The 20923-nt window shown below is 37.7% G+C and overlaps 1 protein-coding gene across 12 annotated transcripts in view; it reads left to right on the forward strand.

The window, feature by feature from the left end:
• PTPRK (protein tyrosine phosphatase receptor type K) overlaps nucleotides 1-20923 on the forward strand; it is a 378252-nt gene that overhangs the window by 285323 nt on the left and 72006 nt on the right. For all 12 annotated transcript variants that reach the window (XM_039707322.1, XM_039707321.1, XM_039707325.1 and 9 more), the window contains exons 8-11: nucleotides 1423-1725; nucleotides 11155-11264; nucleotides 12453-12654; nucleotides 15547-15652. In XM_039707322.1, coding sequence (XP_039563256.1) covers nucleotides 1423-1725; nucleotides 11155-11264; nucleotides 12453-12654; nucleotides 15547-15652 — 721 coding nt within the window. The remainder of the gene's footprint in view (nucleotides 1-1422; nucleotides 1726-11154; nucleotides 11265-12452; nucleotides 12655-15546; nucleotides 15653-20923) is intronic.

Here is a 20923-nt window from a genome sequence, read left to right on the forward strand (position 1 = left end):
CCTTTTCAATGCCATCGTTCAGTTTCAAATGTCTATTGTTCCAGTACACTGTGTTTAGAGGGCCACTATCCAGGAAGTCTTCTTATTTAATTGCATTTTTCACTGTATATATGATAAATAAACTTAATGGCAAAGGTAATATATGTGCTTGTTCAAAATGAAGAAAGGATAGATCATGACAACAAATGTGTAATTTTTAATCCTTAACATTCTTCATGTTGCTAGGAATACCTTTATGTTATATTTAGAATTCTGTTGTTTTGATGTTTGAAACTAAATGTTTGCAGTTTGTCTGGCAAACTGCATGCTGAATACATTACACTGATTCACATTTCCTTATTTCAATATACCATCTGTGCTTTTGGCTGGTTTTTTGCCTTGTTGGAACTCATGCAAGTTACAGTTATACTCAGAAAGAGAAATCCTATATTTCCCTTCTTTGAACAATCTTGACTGTTTTGACCTTAAACCAGCAAGGACACAAGACTGAAGCTGTATCAACCACAGGCTTTATTTTCTCTGGTGAGGAAGCATGCACAAGCTGGTTGTATTTTCAGTGAAACTCTTGTATATACAGACATGGTCATGATTTTCATTGTGTAATCATTTTAATTAAGTTCAACGATAAAAGTTACTCTTGCATGAGGAACGAATGCACTAGAGAGACAGTGAAAGATTGATGACAGCTTGGGGAGCATCACGTTCTCTGCTGGTGCAAATGCACTTGGGGAGAGCAGCTGAGCTTGGGGACCAGGTCAGAGATTACTTGCTCAGAGTAATCATGGTTTTGGGGTTTTGAAGGAATCAGGATACAATGCGAATATCCCAAAGCACATTTTTGTGCTATTTCCGAGGGGTTTTGCTTGAATGAAGAGCTTCATTACTAAAATAATAAACACTAATTAATATCTGCATCGTTTTTGTAACTGCTAGTTTAGTAAGGTAATTAGTATAATTAGTATACAGTGTTGCTTGGTGGCATGATAAATCATGATGTAGTAAATGTTCACTCTTTTCAATTATGATGTATTATCTAATTTACACAGGTAAAAAAATGGAAAAGGGTAAGGGGGAAATCAAGAAGGGAGGCCAGTAGTGACAGCTGGGTGGCCTTTTGGTCACTCTTCTTGCATCTGTTGCCTGTATTCTCAATTGCTTTGAATTGCTCCACTGATAATTAACTATTCTTTTTCTTACTATTTCTGTCTCCATCATTGATTAAAGCCAGCAAAGACAGGACAAGGAGGAATGAAGTAAAAAAATTTAGGGAGCATTTTCTCCTCCTGTGCAAAGGATGATACTAGCCTGTTTGTTTGGTGCTTCCTTTACTCTCACATTCCTGAATGCACCATCTACCAGCTACAGTTCAGAGCCAGATGAAGAATGTTAACATTGTTTTCTTTATTACATTCTATTTTCTAGAACCTATGAGAACACCGAAAACGCTGAAGATTGCTGAGATCCAGGCCAGACACATTGCTGTGGACTGGGAATCTCTGGGTTACAACATCACTCGTTGCCACACTTTCAATGTCACTATATGCTACCACTACTTCTGTGGACACAACGAGAGCAAAGCAGACTGCTTGGACATGGACCCCAAAGCACCTCAGCACGTTGTGGATCATTTGCCTCCCTACACAAATGTCAGCCTCAAGATGATCTTAACCAACCCAGAAGGGAGGAAGGAAAGCGAGGAGACCATTATCCAGACAGATGAAGATGGTAAGTTAAATGTTCTTATGGAAATTACATCCAAGTCCAGACTAGGCAGGTGGAAGGAAATGACTTTGTGTGTTACAATATGTATCATGAAGGGTGGAAGTTCTCTTCTATTAATGTATTAATTAGCCCCAAAATGGCAGCTATGAAGGTATTTTTATAGCTGTCACCACACATATGTAGCCAAAACTGTCCATGCAGCACAAGTCAAACTGGATCTCTCTCTGTGTTTCTTTCTCTCCGGAAGAAGGGGGATAGTTTCCCAGTCTTTCAAATACTGTGTTAATGCAAGTGATGAGAAACACATGGTGGTGTTAGACTGCTTCACAGTATTAGGCGTAGTGTTTGAAAATTAATTCTGTATATAATATTTAAATATTGAGGTCAGTGCTTAAAGACTATTCAAGATTTTAAACCTCTATAGAAAATATCTTTGAGAAAAAAATTATGTTGCAGGTCTCAGAATACAGTATCTGTTAACTATTTGAAAGCCCCCTATCAAATTAAATTATTTTTTTGACAACTTGGGAATTAACTCAGTGATCCTTATGGTCCTTTCAAATTTCAGATATTCTGTAATTCCTCTTCAAAATGCTTTCAACAAAATTTCAACAAGTTGAATTTACCTCAGTTGTGAAAAAATAAACAATAGATGTAGACGTGTTAATGGTGACATTCAGAGGTTAGGCTATGAATCTTGATATCAAAGATGTGAAAATAAAAAGTGATACCTTTCCCTAATAATATTAAAAATGTGATAACAAAAACTATTTTTCTTTTTCTTATGTTTACATTTTGTGAAAATACCAACTACAGTAAAATTAAAATAGATACTTCCATAGGTAACAAAAATAGAATACTTGGACTAATGTAAGACTGTATATAAATAAAAAGGTAAAATTGAAAAAGTGTGTTTACTTGCCTGCAAAATAAATGAATAGGAAATATAGCTTTATATAACAGTCAGTGTAAGAGTCTGGTAGTGCTGTTTTTTCCATATATTTTCAATTTTATGATAAATAAAAGAGGAATATATTTACTATTTCAATAAGAAGGAAAAAAATTATTAAATAGGTAGAATATGAGAAGTTCTAGAAAACTATAGACACATACATGCACCATATGGAGACTCATTGACAAGTACTGTATGGTTGCCACTTTCCTTGAACCTAAAAAGAGTAGTAGTGATATTGTTAAGTCCATGGAAAATGGATTTCTTTTCTTTTTTACCAAAGGTTGTGGTTTCCAGTGGAAACCTTTGTCTTGTTAGATCTGTGGAGATGACAGATGGTCGCTGTGTCAGTACTTGTCAGGAGCAGAGTCAAATGAAAACTTTGTCTCCCAGTTTTGTTGTGGATTTTTCTTGGAAGAGGGTGCACATAAGACAAGTTTTGGTCACAAGCTAACATACCAACGTGCTGTCATTGAACTTGAGTTGAGCTGGCTTTGGTGTCACAAGTAGCGTAGTGTAGAGGAAACCTCACTCAGTGAACAGGAGTTGCCAGGGTAAACAGTTTGAAGCAGATGTTGTTTTCACAGAGGGACTAATACATTTTAAAAGGTACCTATATTTAGTTGTGCTGGTGGTAATTATGCTTGTGACCTGAAAATAGCCTCCTGTGAGCTTTACTCTGTGAAAAAATTGAGATTTTAATTTTGTGTTACTGATTGATTGAAAATCTATGTCTATTGTGCCATGAATTCAAAGTTTGGGCCTTGAGATGACATACAATACTGAGAGGTTCATGCCTGAGTCTTTCCTTGAGCTCTCGTAGCAATGGCTAACTAAATCCTGTAGCTGACTGCTCATATGTACAATGCTAATTTAGTTCCAGTCTGAGTGATCGAGTATCTGAAACTATTTCCAAGCACAGTTTGAAGCCTAATGTAGGACTTGGGCTAAGAAGATGAGAAGTCCAATTATGTATGTGATTCTGTGCCCTAGATTTCACATATGGTCAGATGCAGCTGCATTGTCTTCATGGTTTTTGCAGGTTTCTAGAGTAAGCATAATTTTAATAATATTATGGAGGCATTATCAGTGATTCATTTTGGAGAAGGAGTATAGAGGAAATAGTGTTGCTCTGCATTTTTGCAAATAATGTTAGTTAGAAATAGCCCCTGATGACATGATTATCTGAAACTGTGCAGTTGTGTTGTATACTTTTCATAAATAGAAACTTTGAAAACTCCATTTGACAACTGATAATTAAATTTTTGTTAGCTTTTCTGTGGTGTGGGATTCTTTTCAATGCTGTTTTTTGTTGTGGGTTTTTTTTTTTCACAAGGTACTGCTAAACAGGCAAAAATTTCATAGACTCCTGGAGTTTGAGATGCCTATGCCATGTTTTCCTGTCTCTCTTCCTCTCTATCATTTTGCCTTCATCTTCTGTTTTTCGTCGTACTTCTTCATGCTTCCAAGCTGTCCCTTTCGTCTCTTCAGTTGTTGTTGTTGTGTTTTAACCTGCCCTCTTATCTTTCATGTCAATTCCTCCCTTCTGCCAGGATCTTTACACTTTTCTGAACTTCTAGGATTTTCTAAAAGCAGAGGATTTTGGACTTTTATGAGACTCTTCTGTGAGACAGGGAGGATCTCTGTCTTTCACAAAGGCTCACATTTATGAAAGGCTGTGAAGCTGGGCTGAGGGTCTTTCAGAAACAGTCAGACCTATGAGAATGCTGAGTGGTAACTGAGTTGCATATGATACCTGGAACAGAATTAACTCAAGAAACAATTACTAGAAGAATGAGGTAAGATTCAAAAGCTGTGCTTCAGATCCTCAGAGCCATGGCTGACCAATGAGAAAAGTTTTAATAGCTTGTAATTCAATATCTGCAAGATAGTCAAGCCCAGGAATACCATGACAGTCTGAAAACAGTCTTTCTATTGACCAGAGCTAGATCTGAATACTTGGTAGTTTCAGTATTTCTATTTAGCATGGGAAGATGGAATTAATCTTTAAAGTATATTTTAGTACTTCCAGGAAGTTTTATTCCATGTAAAAATAAAACCCCTGAACGAAACACTGTTGAACAAGCTTTGCAAAAAAGACGATGAAAACAGGGATATTTGTGTGTGTTTTAAAAGCTAAACATCTTTCACTTTGGAGAGAAACCATACAGCTACTTAGGTTTGGAAGAAGCACTTCTCAGTACACAGGCACATCTGTGCTATGACAGGGACTCAGTGCATTCCATGGCTTGTACAGAAGATGGACACTGTTTGAAGAATTTGATAAAGGAAGTAGAGGAAGGCTCGTGCAACCTGGGGCCGCATACATGCTGGGCAAAGACAACGTTTGGCACTTTGAGACAAAGCACAATAACCAGCAGTGAATTTATCACTCAGCATGAATCACCACCATGCACATGTTCTTGGAGCTGCCTGTTGACCAGAGCGCTGCCAACTCACAGGGAACCCTTTGTAAAAGCAGTGGATGAATGGGATTAAAGCAGATAAATGCTTCCTTAATTTTTAATTGGAAACAGATGCAAAAGGCAGTGGATTAACAGGAGTAGTGGCATTAGCCCTGAGAGAGCAGCTACAGAGAAAGCAAATTGTGAAGCTCAAAGTGTTCAAAGGTGATTTTATAACCAGTAAGGGAGTGTGTCATCTAACAGTAGGCAAACAACTAATTGAAAAGGATCACTTGGAATAGGAGAAGTAGCCATTTTGGGGCTTAAAGTATAAGAGAGCTTTGGTCTGGGGCAAAGCATGTGCTCATTGGACACAAATGAGGTCCCCTGATCTTTCAGAGGCTGTGGCTCATTCTGCCCCGTGCAGAGCTATTGAGAGCTATGATGCAGGGTTAAGATACCAAGTGTCCAATCATTACTCATGCTCCTGGAAGAGCTGCAGCAGGCTTACCACTCTGGGGAACAGCAGAGGAAGAGGAAATGTTATAATTAGAAGACAAAAAAAATAGGAAGAGTAAAATGCTTTGCATAATGTGTAAATGTGTGTCCTGAGTTCAGCTGGGATAATTTTCTCCCTAGTAGCTGGTAGAGTGCTGAAGTTTGGATTTAGGATGAGAATTATGTTGATAAAACACTGATAGTTTAGTTGTTCCTAAGTAGTGTTTATATGGAGTTGAAGACTTTTCAGCTTCTCATGCACTGGCAGCAAGGAGGCTGGGAGGGGATGCAGCCAGCCACTGACCTAAACAGGCCAAAGTGACATTCCATACCACAGAACATCCCGCTCAGTGTATAAACTGGGAAGAAACCTGGCCAGGGTTCACAGCTGGGAAAACAGCTGGGCATGAGTCTGAGTGGTGAGCAATTGCAATGCACAGAATTTGTTACATATATTCTAATTCTTTTATCATTGCTGTTCTTATTATTTTTTAAATTTTTTTTTTGCCCCATCCAGTTGCTGAGGGAGGAGTGAGCAGCTGGCTGGGTGGAACTTATTTGCTGGCTATGGCGCATGTACACCACTGGCAATATAAAATTAGGGTTGTTTCCCAATAACTTTCAATGGTATTCTGTTCCTTACTGCAAATAGTCCAGTTTGAGGGATATCCAAAGAAGTAATTTTTGTCACCACCTTTTCTGCAAATGCTGTTATGATAAAGACAAGTAAGAGCACTTCTGGTTTTGTTTTTCCTTTCTAATAGAAAAAATTTGCTTTTATTTAAAACTTAGTTTCCAGCTGTAGTAAAGTGTAAAGTAAAAATGGCAAATCGCTCAGAAATAGAAAATGGAAAGGTGAACAATTTTAGTTTCTGGTAACATTTGAACAGTAGGAGAGATTAACTGTCACCATCTCCTGAAAATGAGCATCTACTTTGTGAGAAAGGCTGTAAGATTGCTGCTAATATGCTGCCCTTTTTGATTACAACAAAGGAATTTTTCCCAATATGACCCTCTCTATTTCTGCACATAACTTTTGCCACAGAGCATAGTAATTCTGTGCATGGCTTTCACGGAGTATAATAATAATAAAAATACTCTGTTTACATACACTTTCATTATTTTGTAGCAGGAAAACTGAAACAATATAAATTCATTTTTATAGTGGTTGGTGTCAGTTAATACATTGTTTTTCCAGAAGTAATGTCTTGTAATATAAATATTCTGTTAAGTCCATGTAGAACAACATTTAAGTGACACTATTTGTGAATAACAATTTATATGTGACTGCGGCATAATTTAATGCAAATATATTGGTCTAAAATGAATTGGTGTGATGTCAGATTGATGGTTTGTACTTTCATTATGCGTAGTATTTATAAAGTCCATCACCTCACATGCATATAGAAAAAAGGTTATCAGATATTCACTATATGAATATATAGTTTTATTAAAAGAGCTCTGGAGATGCATGTAAATCATGAAAGAAGAGCTTGTGTTGTTTGCACTATAAAACCTTGCTGAGATTCCCTTTGAATTTGTTTTATCTTAATTTTTCATATATATGCATTTTATGTTTGTATACTTTTTTACTGTTTTATGTTTTGCTTGTTTTGGTTTGTTTTTGCTTAAATTCAAAACCTCTTCTAATATCCATATAATTAAACCCACTTAAATTATTTCACTTCTTCAGAAAAGTGTAAATCTTGACTTGTGGAAGTTTAGCGTAGAATGATGCATGGGAAAGAAAGTGTGTTTACTGTCGCTGTCACTGAGAGATAGCAGGGTCTAACTTCACAAGGTCAGCAGACCAGAATCTTTTTCGAGAGTGGGTGCAGAGGCCAAAAGGTCTGAGTTCTGCTCCTCTAGCAGCTACTTATACTTTTTGGATTTTTCAGATGATTATGTTATGTAACATACTTGAACTTAACACACTTGTAATAGTCTTGTGTGTTTTGATTTAAGCGTAAACTGTCTGTAAGTCCAAAGGAAAGAGTGAGAACTTGTGTAGGAAAAGAATGGGAGCTGAGTAGTCAGAAAAAATGTGCTGTGGTGAGTGATGGAGCTTCTGTAAATGCTCACACAAGCCTGAAGAAAGCTTTTGCTGCTGTTTGTGACGAGTTTTCTGAAAGTTGTTATCAACACAAGGATGACATTTACCTGGCTAGTTTTGACCCAAGTCCTTGCTAAATATCATACAAAGGTCTATTGGGTCTGGCTGAGCTGGAGCTCATTTTCCCTCAGCAGCCCTCCCAGTGCTGTGCTTTGCATTGGTACCGAGGAAGGGGCTGATAACACACCGGGGTTCTGGCTGCTGCTGGGCAGGGCTGGCACTGCATCAGCACTGACTCCCAACATTTTCCCCACAGCAAGAGGCTGGGAATGGGCTAGATCCTGGGAAGAGACACAGCCAGGCAAGCTGACCCAAATTAACCAATGGGCTGTTCCATGCCATATCATGTCAGCTTAGATGTAAAAGCTAAGGGAGGGAGAAAGAATGGAGTAAAATTCTTTATTTTACAATTTTTTGCTTTCTGGAGCAACCACTGCACATGCTGAAGTCCTGCTTCCTGAGAAGTGACAGAACACTGCTCACTGGTGGGAAGTAGAGATTACATGTTCTCCTTTGCTTATGCACATGCAAACTTTTGCTTTTTTGGATTTTTTTCCCCTCATTAGTAATCTACCTTATCTCAGCCCACTAACCACTAACGGCTTTACATCTCCTCTGTCTGCTGGGGAGTGAGAAAGCTGCTTGATGGGCACTTAGCATCAAGCCAAGGTCAATCGACTACAAAAGGGAAGAGTCTTAACACTCTTTTGGAAAGGTGAAGTTTAAGGCATTTCTGAGGTCCTTGGAGACTTGCTGGGAGTTGCAGGGAATAGACAGCAATGGCTGCCTACATGGAGAAATGCAGTTTGAGTCTTCAGGGTAGTGTTACCAGGAGGTTACCTTGCTGTTGTTCTTTTGTTGGTGAGGTTTTTTTGCGGGTTTATGGATTTTTTTACTAATTTTGGCCTTCTAAAAATTTCCGTTTGCAACAAATACTGATCTAATAACAAAGACATAAAAGAACATACGAGGACGATAAGGAATTATTTTAACTAAACTGAAGATATTCTGTTCTTTAAGCAAATTCTCTTACTCCTGCTTTTCTCTCTCTCTCCTCACTCCCTTTACCCTTTTGGTAAAGCAGTGCAACTAAAAGACATTTTTACTATGGCTGAACTGCAAAATGGAAAACAAAAAATAATTTCAGACCATCAAAATGTGTCCTGCAAATTACTATTAATTTATATTCATTTTTCTGGGCATTTGAACTTTTACTTATTTCTTTGTTTTAATTCCAGTTGAGTTCTCAAATTACTTAAGTTTAAATCCCTGACATTAATTTTTATGAATTTGTGGGGATGGATGGGATTTGTGGGCATTAATGTTCTCTTTCTCTAGATGCTTGCCTTCTTTTTCTTTATGACCTTTTTGAACTGAGATTCCAAGCAAGTTGTTCATTGCTGTGATATCTTCTGTTCTTGTACCCTTCCCATGCCAGGGGGAAGGGAAGCATGAAACTAACTGGGATCATGTAATTCCAGTCACTTTAACATTGCTTCTGCTGCCTTAAGCATCAAACTTTGTATAGCAGAAGAAAAGAGTCATGGAATGAGATAAGCCTAGAGGCTTCTCCCACCTTGGTGTTTAAACCAAAGGTGTAGGAGGATTTATGCAACCATCAAATGTAGAGCCCTACACCCAGTTTCAACTGAATATGAAACATTTCTTTTTTAAAGCACCGCACAAAAAGTATTTTGCGTGTTTTTGGGCAATCATATCTGTTTTCTTTTAGCCTCACATACTTTGATGTGGTTTAATGTCAAATTTCACACACTATGTACATGCCCAGGTGGGTACCCATGTTCTTTCCCAAACACAGATGTACATGTACACACAAAAAATCATGTATGCATCTCCCAAGGAAAATGTCACGTGCATTCATACCTGTTTTGAGATGTAAGGAAATACTGTAGGGCATTCCCAGGAAAAATGAAACATTGCCTGCAGGAAGTCTCTCAATGTCACAAACAGCACAGAGGGGCTGTCACTGCATGTCAGCATTCATCCACTGCCTGGTATATCCTGGGACCCTGAAGAAAAGCACCAGCCTGTGATTTTAGTTAACTTCTCCTAAGCCTTCTTATGACAGTTAGATGAATGTGTTCTGCAAAGCTCTCACCTATTTACTTCTGGGCTTTTTTGACTACTTAAATTTATTATTAATATGCCAAATTATGTTGATTGTGCTGAGGGTCAGATCATAATTTATAGTTTGCATGTAAACTGAAATAAATTTCACTGATGTGAGAGACCACTCATTCTTTCCTGCTGCTAGCACAGCACCTGGCACTTCCTTTGATCCACTGGATTTTAATTTATTTTTGCTCTTTACAAAATTTCAGTCTGCTTTGATAATGAATATCCAAGGAGTGTCATGCATAAGGCTCACTGAATGTTGCATTGAAGAAAATAGGCTTATTAGAAGGAGACAGAAATATATGGCAATATATTAAATAGAAATGACATTTTAGATCGAAAGACTGCAAATTTGAACAACCTTGTCTCTTTGAGGGGGGAAGGTGTTTCATTGGGTTCAGAGTTTCTCCAGGCAGTCCCTGATGTTCAGCCCCTCTTTAAGCATGTGTGTGTTCAAATCTAGGTGAGCTACTCTGATAAAAAGGAATTGTATGTGTAGGCAGAAATATCTTGTAAGCTGTAATGGGAGATAACTAAATGCTTTTGCCTGGTGTTGATGGGATTACCGCGTGCTGTGAATCACTTGGGCAAAGAGGCCTGAGGTGACATTTCAGACTTCTTATTACACCAGGGATATTGGTTCCATTTAAAAAAAAGAAAGTAGGGTCATCTTGGTGTTGTTCAGTTCAAAGCATTGAAAACATCTCTTATTGGAAAGATTTGAAGTAAGCAGTCTTGATCCTTCTGCACATGAGGAGGTCAAAGGCTGAAAGAAATGGCAGCTAAGCTGGTGTGTTTCCCCATGTTCAGCTCTCTCTTTTAAATGGTGATTTATTTTAAAACAACAAATCATAAGAAGATGTGATTGAGAACTGTTTTGTAAGAATTTCTCTCCTTTGGAAGAAGCTGTGTAACAGAAACTCTTCCTTGCCTTTGATTTTTTTCCATATAAAAGAATTTTAGAACCGTGTAGTCCTTGTCCTAAGATACGCATATTACAGAGTTCAGTGATGTTCCCTGAAGTTGTAATCTAGCTTGAACTGTTTCCCCTGGCTATACGATGAGACAATTTGACTTTGCATGGAGTTTTGAAAACCGTATGTGGGGATAACGTTAATATTTCTACTTCATGCTCTCTCTGCACTGCAAATGACAAAATACACTTTGAAGTGCTTTTTCACACACTCTACCATTGCCTTTTGCATGCAAATGAATATTAATAAAAATAGACCCATGCTCACTTTTGGTTTTAATAGGATGTTCTGTCATCTCTTTAGTTTTTCTGTCTCTTGAAATTCCTATTTTTAAGACTTCCATTTTGTTTGTAGTGCCAGGCCCTATACCTGCCAAATCAGTGAAAGGAACTCCTTTTGAAGATAAGATCTTCCTCAACTGGAAGGAACCTGTGGATCCAAATGGCATCATTACTCAGTATGAGGTAATCATTAAACACCTAACAAGCATAAGATGACGCTAGGGAGGTGTGTCAAGAGAGGTGGCTGACAGTAGGTGTTTAAGCTCTTTATGCAGCTATTCAATAGTATGCTCCTTTCATTTACTGAATACATGATTTTCTGTAGCAGTTAGATACTCAAAATTTGTAATTGTGGTGCATATCACTGTTCATCCCTGTCAAGTGCCTCAAATATCTTTTATTGTTACTATATACCGTTCCAAAGCCATGACAGCCATGATCTACAAAATTTTCTTCATTGGAAGCAAAGGTTAAAAGTAGGATGAAAAGTAGGATGGTTATTAAATTTGGAGTAATGTGCGGGTTTTTTTTAGATTTGTTAGATTTTTAGATAACCTCCATATAAATTCTGTTTAAAGTGTATTTGCTTTATGAGCTTTCTGGGGACCTCCACAGGACATTAGCAGGTAACACAACCTGATTTGAGCAACAAACACACTTTCCATCACTCTTCTTTTAAAGGAACAAAATATATAATTTGTGTATTAGTGAATTATACGAAGGCAAACCAACAAACCAAACAAAACCCCTTAAAAATTTGTTTGTTTGTTTATTCATTTCATGTAGACTAAATTCACTAGATAGTGTGAGTTAAACCAGGTGGGCAGCTCAACCCCACTCAGCCATTTGCTGACTACCCCTCAGTGGAATGTAACAGTGACATTTTCCATATATAAACTATGCAAAAACAGTTGATGAATGGGATTAAAGCAGATAAATGCTTCCTTAATTTTTAATTGGAAACAGATGCAAAAGCAGTGGATTAACAGTGACATTAGCCCTGACAGAGCAGCTACAGAGAAATCAAATTGTGAATCTCAAAGTGTTTCATGGTGATTTTGTAACCAACAAGGGAGTGTGTCATCCAACAGCAATGATGAAGGGTGCCTGCACAGCCTTTCAAGTAAGGCAAACTCTTTAACAGCACACATGAAATCCTCATTGGTTTAGTGCTGAACTTGGCATTGTCAGGTTAATGGTTGGAATCAATGACCTTAAGGATCTTCTCCAACCTAAATGATTCTGTGGTATCCCCAAGCTAAATGGTTAACTAGAAGGGCATGTCTCTTTTGTTTCCTTTCCAGCCAAGCTAGTGTAAATCCCTTGTGCCAAAACTTTTAAGAGTTGTTACAAAAATTATTGTTTCCCCAGGTGAGCTACAGCAGTATACAGTCGTTTGATCCAGCAGTTCCAGTGGCAGGACCTCCACAGACAGTATCCAAGCTGTGGAACAGCACACACCACGTCTTCTCTCACCTGCACCCTGGAACTACTTACCAGTTCTTCATACGAGCAAGCACCATCAAAGGGTTTGGACCAGCAACTACGATCAATGTTACAACCAATATCTCAGGTAAAATCAGACAACAACATAAAGAAAAAACAGGGAAGGGGAGGGGGGAAATGTCTTTTGAATATTTTTGTACGACTTGAGAAATTGTGAAATGCTTAAGAAAACCCCCACAAAAAATCCTGCCATGTTAAGAAATTATGTTGCTAAAAATGTTTCTGGGTGTACTCACCACGGGGTAGCATACGTTCAGGGATAAATCCTTGAATGAGGTGAAAATTGCTCAGCTGTAGTTGTGAACTGTTTTTTCTATGTAATCCAGTACTTTCATCCAAAGATTTTGAAGTGCTATGTAAACCTTAATTAATTAGGCCTGTCAACACTCCACAGGTCACTAAGAACTGCATCTGTTTTGCAGGTTAGTAAAGTCAGGTGTAGAAAATTACTGACTTACTGAAGGTGACACTACTTAGCAGCACACAGCTGTAACAGAGTAAGGGCAGCTAGGACAATGTGTGAATTTTTTTTGCCAGATTCACATAGGTCTGCTTCCTTGTGCCTTTATTAATTTATTGCAGTGCACCAACTTCGACATTATTTGTCTTAATAATTCACTGTAAACTTAATAATGCACTGACTGTTACATCAAATGAAATGTTTTGGTGTTTTTATTTTTTTAAATTTCAGTTTTATTCTCAAAAAATAAAATAGTGGCTTATGCAGTTGATAGTGGAAGGTGAGTGAATGCTGTATTCAGAGAAACTTGATTTTGTGACATGGTGACTTTAAAGCTTGGCAAAGATCAAAGAAGTCAGCCATTTACAAATTACAAAACAACACAAAGCAGGATATTTTCCTCATTATCTGTCATAATGAAACTCAGAGTGTCCTGTAAAGAGAAGTTAATAATGTCACAGAATGCATCTATGATTTTTGTGGGAAACACTTCATGTAGTCTCCTCACAGTACATGAAAACACACACATAAATCAAAATGTGAGAAAAGTCAAGGTAGAGCTCCTTGAATTATGTAGCAAATGAAATGCTGTAGTTGTCGTGGCTAACTGGAATAGTTTGTGGAATTCCACCCCAGCACGTAAGCACTAGCACTCCTCATACCCCTGTCCCTTCAAAACAACCCAACCAATGCACGAAAAGCACCAAATGATGTGTTCTGTTCTGTTTACATAGCCATTAGATTGTTTTGAAGTCTGATATTTTACTCAGGTTGTTTTAAGGGTTTCTTCACAACAAATTCTGGTTCATAAATTTTCAGATATTATGGTGCGGTAGTCCTTGCATACTTGTCTTCTCACCTCTTAGTAAAAGGGAAAGAAAAGTGCTGTATATCTTGCTGGCATGTCTGACATTTCAGTATTTTGTGAAAAAAAGTTCCTCAATGTGCTTGGATTCAGGACGACAATGAATTCAGGCTTCTTCAGATATGTCCTCTTTTCCCACACAGAAATTTTGGCAGTTTTGTCCAGAATCCAGTATAGCACAACTTTCTAGATAGTGTATGTATCTTGTTAGTTGGCAAGACGTGCTAAATACTAGGAAAGCTTAAAGGCAGGCTATGACACCCCTTGAATCTGAACTTCAGCCTGTTCTTCTTTCTATCTTGCTTTATGCTGAACTGTTGTCTAGTTCTGCTCTGCATGACTGGTACTTTATACAGAGTAATGCATGTTTCAGAAAATGCTGACTTTAGTTTAATGAGGGCTGAAATGATTCCTTTTAACTAAGCTTACAAGTGGTTACTGTGATTCTAATGAACATGGTGTAAGCAGTAATTTTAAAATTAACATTAAATTAACATACAGTCTATAAAATATTATTTCTTGAAATAAGAGCAGGTTTTGTGTTCATCTAGGATCTAGGCCTAATGAAGCAAGGCATTTAATCTTTCAGAGCTCTTCTGTCTATTGATATAGTACTGTAAATCAAATGATTCATGTCCTTTTAGGAAACATCTTTTTTTGAAAGTTCATTTTGAAATACACAGGCTTTCTTTAATGATTTTATAATGATGCAACCACATATATAATTTAAAAAAACCCACAAACACGCAGATAGTTTTCAAACCTATGAAAAATTAGTAATTATTAGAAATCCATTCTTTTCTAATATGCAGAAAACCCTGTTTCTATCCTTGCACTGGGAAAGTACCCAGAAGTCAGCAGCAGTATTGCCAGTGAGGACTGTAACAGGCACCAGACTAAGGCTGGATGGTTGAAGTAATTGCCAACAGTAGCCATCCAACTCACAACAAATATTGCTGCCATGAAGACGTGACAGTCTGACAGCCCATTAGTGAATAAATTCCTGAACTACTTCTGGTTTTGACTTTGATTTTGTTCTTTCATAGTGGTTTTGAAGCTGATTAATGAGCAGCTTGGCCACCCATTGATAGGAATGGGCATGGGAATGGATTCCCGATCCAGTTGTACACCACAGATGCATGTCTATATAAGTCCAATTTTCCTGCACACTAGTTGGTATTAGCATTGTTTCCCATGATGTTCAAGAGGAAATATGAAAGGTTCTTAAATTGTTCAAGGAAGATGGTAGATGCTGGGTCTTTGACATAGTGGCTGTATTTATTTGCAGGGTAGAAAAATGGAGGCAAAAAATGTGAAGTTTTTTGTAGTTTAGGGTTACTTGTCAGTCACCTCCTCCCTCTATTTCTCTCCTTCTTGAATAAAACTGTTTCAAGTTGAGAGGTGTCGTGATTTGATCAGAAGTGGTTAGTGATAGTGTTATCAATTTTTCATTAAGTCCCATTCATTCCACAGTAAGAGATTGTGCCTGACTGGAAAAGCTGTTTAAGAATACTCACATGGCTGATAAAGATTGTGTCTTTGTTCTATATCCAAGAGTCACAACCTCATAAAAATTCTAAATGTTTTCATTGATTTGTTTCTTGTTCTTTTCCTTCCTGCTCAACATTAATCAGCTCCCACTTTACCAGACTATGAAGGAGTGGATGCATCTCTCAATGAAACTGCTACTACAATAACTGTACTCTTGAGACCTGCACAGGCCAAAGGTGCACCTATCAGGTAAAAAAAAAAAATCAAGCAGAGTTAATTTTTTAGTTGAATATTTGTTGTGTCACTGTATATAGAGCTGTTCATTTCTGAGTGACATTCATTTAATGTCACTATTTTTTTTTCTTACCTACACCTAGCTTGCCAATAGATATGTAATTAAAAAAATCCTGGGGTTGGCAGGGTTTTTTTTTTAAAGGTAGTCACAACCTGAATCATTCACCTACCTGACCTGTTTGATATAGGGTCCCCAGAACCACCTTCTAGTCATTATAATTTCATTTTACTTTCTCACACTGCCTCTGAAATATGATGCTCAGAGGTGTTTGTGAGAAGGTAGATTTCAAAATAACACTTCCTCTGCAGTGCTTCAAAGTCAGCCAGTCTATAGCATGTGTATGATTGGAAAATTGTAAGCTGTGGGGAAATGGGAGAATAATAGTGATGAATGCAAACTATTTAACCTTTTTCTTCTGAGAATGCTTCTTACTAGGATTCATGTAGCAAGCTATTAAATTTTATTTGGCATGTCCTCTAATCATATTAAAATGTTTCATTTATGTTAACTTTGAGGGGTCTTTCCCTTTCTGCTCTCTGTTGAGAGATAATTTAATTTTGTTTGCAAAGATTAGTCCACATCCTGATCTTTACTTCTACTTGTTAGTGTAAAAATTTTATGATATTATTTGATTCCATTTGTATTTTACTGATGTGGCTGCATCAGCAATATTCAGGGGCAGGGTTGACTAATTGGGGGTTAATTAGCTGCTGAGCATCAGAAGGTTTTCATGCTATTACCCTTGTGACATTTTAGAGAAACACAGGCTAATGCATTTCATTCTGTGTTACATTAAGTCTGCTATCAAGGCTCAGCTGATGCCAAGTCACGTGCCCAAGCCCTAAAAGCAAAGAAAAATTAACTGTTTCTTGAGTCTATTTCCATTAAGAGGAATGTATGTTTTACATGAGTGTTGTTGGGGATGAGTCACATACCTATATGCATTTTTATGTGCTTATCATATGATCACTCTTATGATTGATATTGTCAAGGTATTTATTTATAGTCTGTCATAGATGTGAATCCAGATTCATCCCCTTTATAGGAGATTTTGATCCGTTATATTTAAAATTGAAATCCCATGTATCATTTGTTTCTGAGAAATTGCTCTGGGGCAAACCTAGGATTTTTGGGGAACAGGGCTGCTTTCAGTACGGGACTTGGATTCTTAAAATAGGGATATTTTTAAGTTAATACCATGGAATCCAGACTTGTGGTCTGAAAATGCTCCCAAAGCTGCAGGTGCTTAAACTTGCTTCACTATATGCCTTTGTAGGTGCTTTTAAAGACTTCCAAGTGTCCTGTGTTGTCCCTAATGAAAGCTATTCTTGTTTAGGAAATGTGATATCTGTCTCTCACATAATCCATGCCACATCCTTTCAGTCTTTTGTCTGGCCACCTGAGGGAGCTGAGGCAGATTCTTGCCCAGAGCATGCCCACCGGACAGCACTGAGATCCACAGATGGCAGTGGTGCACATCTTCTTTACAGCAGCTGCTCCGGGGCACTCCTGTGCTGACAGCAGCAGGTTTCCACCTTCAATCCCACCACGCATCTTCAGGGGGTCAATGTTGGGTCCTGGGTTTCTCTCCTGGAGGGGTGGTATTTTGTGAACTGGTAGCATGATGGGATGTGGCTAGAGAATTACTCATGTGGCTAGAGAATTACTCATGTGGCTAGAAAATTACTCACTCTAGCTCAAGAAGTTCTGGTTTCTCTGCTCTGTACTTGCAGACAAGGAACTTGCTGCAGAGTAAACGTGCAGAGTAAACCTCACATTTATTCTGTCAGCTCTCCTCACAGCATCCTCAGTCCAATGGCATGAGCTTGTCACTGTGGCCTATGAAGATGGCAGAAACGACCTGTGTACTAAAAGTTAATAGATGGTTTGATAGTGATAGTTTCACAGGGTATTAATAACTGTGGTTTGACTGTGTTCTCAAAAAAGCCTAATTCTTCCTTCCTTTCTGTCATCTTCCCTCTCCATATGAGTTAATTTCTAAAACCTAACATCAAGTTTCTAACATCAAGAGACCAAGAAAATAAGTCCTTTACCATAACTGGAGACTTGGGCTTTATTCTTAAAATCAGCCAGGTGTTTTATTCCTTACTTGGAATGAGAAGCATTCTCCAGGGGAATGCAGAAGACATGGTGTTATTGCCTTTTCTGAAGCTATGCATATTGCAGTCAGGTAGTTTTCAGCAGCTTCTTAATAGGGAGATAAATGTAGCACACTGAAATTCTGAATTGATTCAATGCATTTTGCTAAACTTTATGATATATTTTAGTGAAGCTTCACTCCATCCATACTGCAATTTTGTTTCCTCTAGAAGCTGGATTACTGCCATAATGAGTGTTACTAGGTAGGTGGGGAAAAAATGGATCACCGTGCCTGCAGCTGTGATGGAATAGAAGAGACTCAGATGCTGTTCTTTAACCTGACCCTGAGGAATACAGCTGGATTTCTGAAAATTTTTTTTCTACCCAGTCCTGTAATCTCTGTAGCTGTAGATGATAATTTTTTAAAATATCAGTAGGTTCATTAAAAAAAAAAAAAAAAGAAAATAATAGGGAAAGGAAAAAAATAGGGAAAGGAAAATATTTAGTCTGATACTATTTTGCTATTACAAATGGATTTATGCTACAATCAGATTACCATCATAGCCTCCCCATCAGCACAGGCCCTCAGCAAGCAGATGTTCCTTATCTTAAGTATAATCTATATGCTGTATTTCTTTAAGACACTGCCTGGGTGCCCTAGTTGTCACAGTTTTAACATGACTCTAATCATACCTTCACTGTCAGGTTTTATTGTGCAATCCCTAGCATTCTTTATGGCCTCCTGGAGTTTTAAAACAAAATTACAAACTAGAAATGCAAAGGGAGACAAAGCTGGATGGCTCAGACTCACTTTGAAGCATGTATAGTTTCACCATCAATCTTGTGGATGAGATTCCAGTCAGTAGAATCAATGGTGCTTTGGTGATTCATTTGAAGATGTGATCTGTTGCTGTAGTTTTTCCTGAAGGTTTCTAACTGAGTACCAGAAAAACAATTTCTTGTTTTCAAATCCTACTGCAGATGAGAATTACAAAGAGTGTGCATCAGAATCAGAGTAAATTTTTAATGATTAAGTTTATTTTATTTGATTGTTAAAGTGCTTTTCTTGTACTTCCTTAAGAAGAATTAGGTTGTTTTCATTTTGCAGCAAGATTAATTAAGGGGACCATGGCAGGGAGCAACTAAAACAATCATTGTCAATTAGAATTCCAAGAGCTGGGGCTGAAACTTGGGCTCGTCAGTCAGTCTGCTGCTTGTCAAAGGAGAGGACGATGTATCTCCACTAGACACATAGAAAGAAATGTCTAGCAGGTATTTAAAGTCTAGTCAGAATAGGGCTAAAGTATGAACAACACTCACCACTGCCATATCTCTTTGGGAGCCTGAATTTTCAGGCAGGGATAAAAAGGAAGATGTCGTCAGAGACCTCCTTCACCTGTTTGCACTTGTCTTGGTCAATACCAAGGTACTGTATGGGTTTTCTTAAATTAACAAAATAAGGTTTTGTCATGAGAAATAATTCCTTCATGAAAAATTTCAGCTGAGGAGCTCTTCAGCTGCTGTATCTTCAAAATTTCTCTGCTAATCTGGCTGTCTCAGACAACTGTTTGGCCTTTATGATCCTGATCACTTATGTACCAGGTTCTGAAATTTTCATTACTCTTCAGAATAGCTCAGAATTTATTTTACTCATCAAGAAGAAGGAATATTGTCATCTAAGCTTTCCACTCCTTTCTTTATTTCCCTATTTTAATCCTTCTTTGCTGTCTGGAAAGACCAGGAAAAATGCTATTGTAGGAATTCCCTTAGCTCCTGTCACAAAAAAAGCTCTTTCAATAACTGAATTCTCACCAGCACAAAAAAAAAAAAAAAAAAAAGCAAGGATCAAGAATTAGTTATATGTAAAGACACAGGGATAAGCAGAGTACATAGTTAAATTTTCAGCAATACCTGATATCAAAATGCATTTGCAGCCAGTGAACACCCCACTTTTCAAGTTGCAAATTTAGCTTTGAGTTGTTTCGTTCCATGTTACAGCAGGGTGTCCTTTCCGAACATTGTTATGTTCACAGACTAACAGTGCTGCTCTGGAGCCACTGCAGTGTTTTGTAAATGGCTTTAAACAGATGGTATCACAAAGGGCCCAGAGGTAAATTACTGTATTCCTCCATGTCTTGTTAGCCCATAATGCTGCATGAAAAATACTGTCAGATCACCTATCTAAAGAGGATAGGCAAATCTTTTATTTAAATGTACTTAGTGAAACCATATTTTTTTAAAAATCAAAACTAAAGCTTTCTTGAAGACTTAAAACAGTTTCTGTCATTTGCTATTTTTTCTATTCTTTAAGTGTAGATGACTACAATATGTAGTCATATAGTCAATATCTGTGTCTTATTTTCCACATATTGTAGATTTTTGTATGTAGGGGTACAAAAAGCACTTTTGGAATATGTTTTATATAAGTTAATTTATTTGAAAGTTTTTCAGAACCTTCACATTTTATTGTGGTCTCATGCTTAAAATTTTGCCATACCTTTTATATCCTATTCAAAAATTAGTTTTCTTTTAAAAAATGCTATAAAAAGACACTTTTAACCAGTTTGATTCTCGTGCCTTTCATCTTTGATTTTTTGTTTTGGTCTCCAAAGAGACTTGACCCTTAAAAAGAAGATGTGCCTTAAAATGAAGATACCCCATTTATCCCTTATTCTATAAAATGGAGGGGGAAAGAGGGGTTGATTTGGTAACTGTGGTGTGTCTCATTTTCGGAGCTGTGTGACAACCAGGCTGTTCAGGGGACTGTTGCCTCCGTCACGTGCTGGCATTGCACTGTCCTTCCCGTGTCCCTGCTGGCTTTCTCCTTTGAAGCTCCCAGGGTGTCACAGACAAGTTTCCTGCTCTTCTGTCACTTCTGAGAGCAGAATTTGTGTCTGTCCCAGACCACTGGCAGCTGATGAGAGAAGACTGCAGAATTCAGGCAGCAGAGACGTGGTGTTTGTTTCCCAGGGCTCTCCAGCTGGTTGTCTGCCCAATTCTGAAATAGTGTTTTTACCCTGCCTGGGTCCAGGGCCAGGCCAGGGAAGGAATGAAAATACCAGTAGTCATTTCTAACCTTGGAACATTATAAATAAAAATTTTAAAAATTTTTTTTCATCCTGTCA

This window comes from Passer montanus, unplaced genomic scaffold (genome assembly GCF_014805655.1).
Source record: "Passer montanus isolate IOZ18808 unplaced genomic scaffold, ASM1480565v1 scaffold2, whole genome shotgun sequence".
Taxonomy (NCBI): domain Eukaryota; kingdom Metazoa; phylum Chordata; class Aves; order Passeriformes; family Passeridae; genus Passer; species Passer montanus.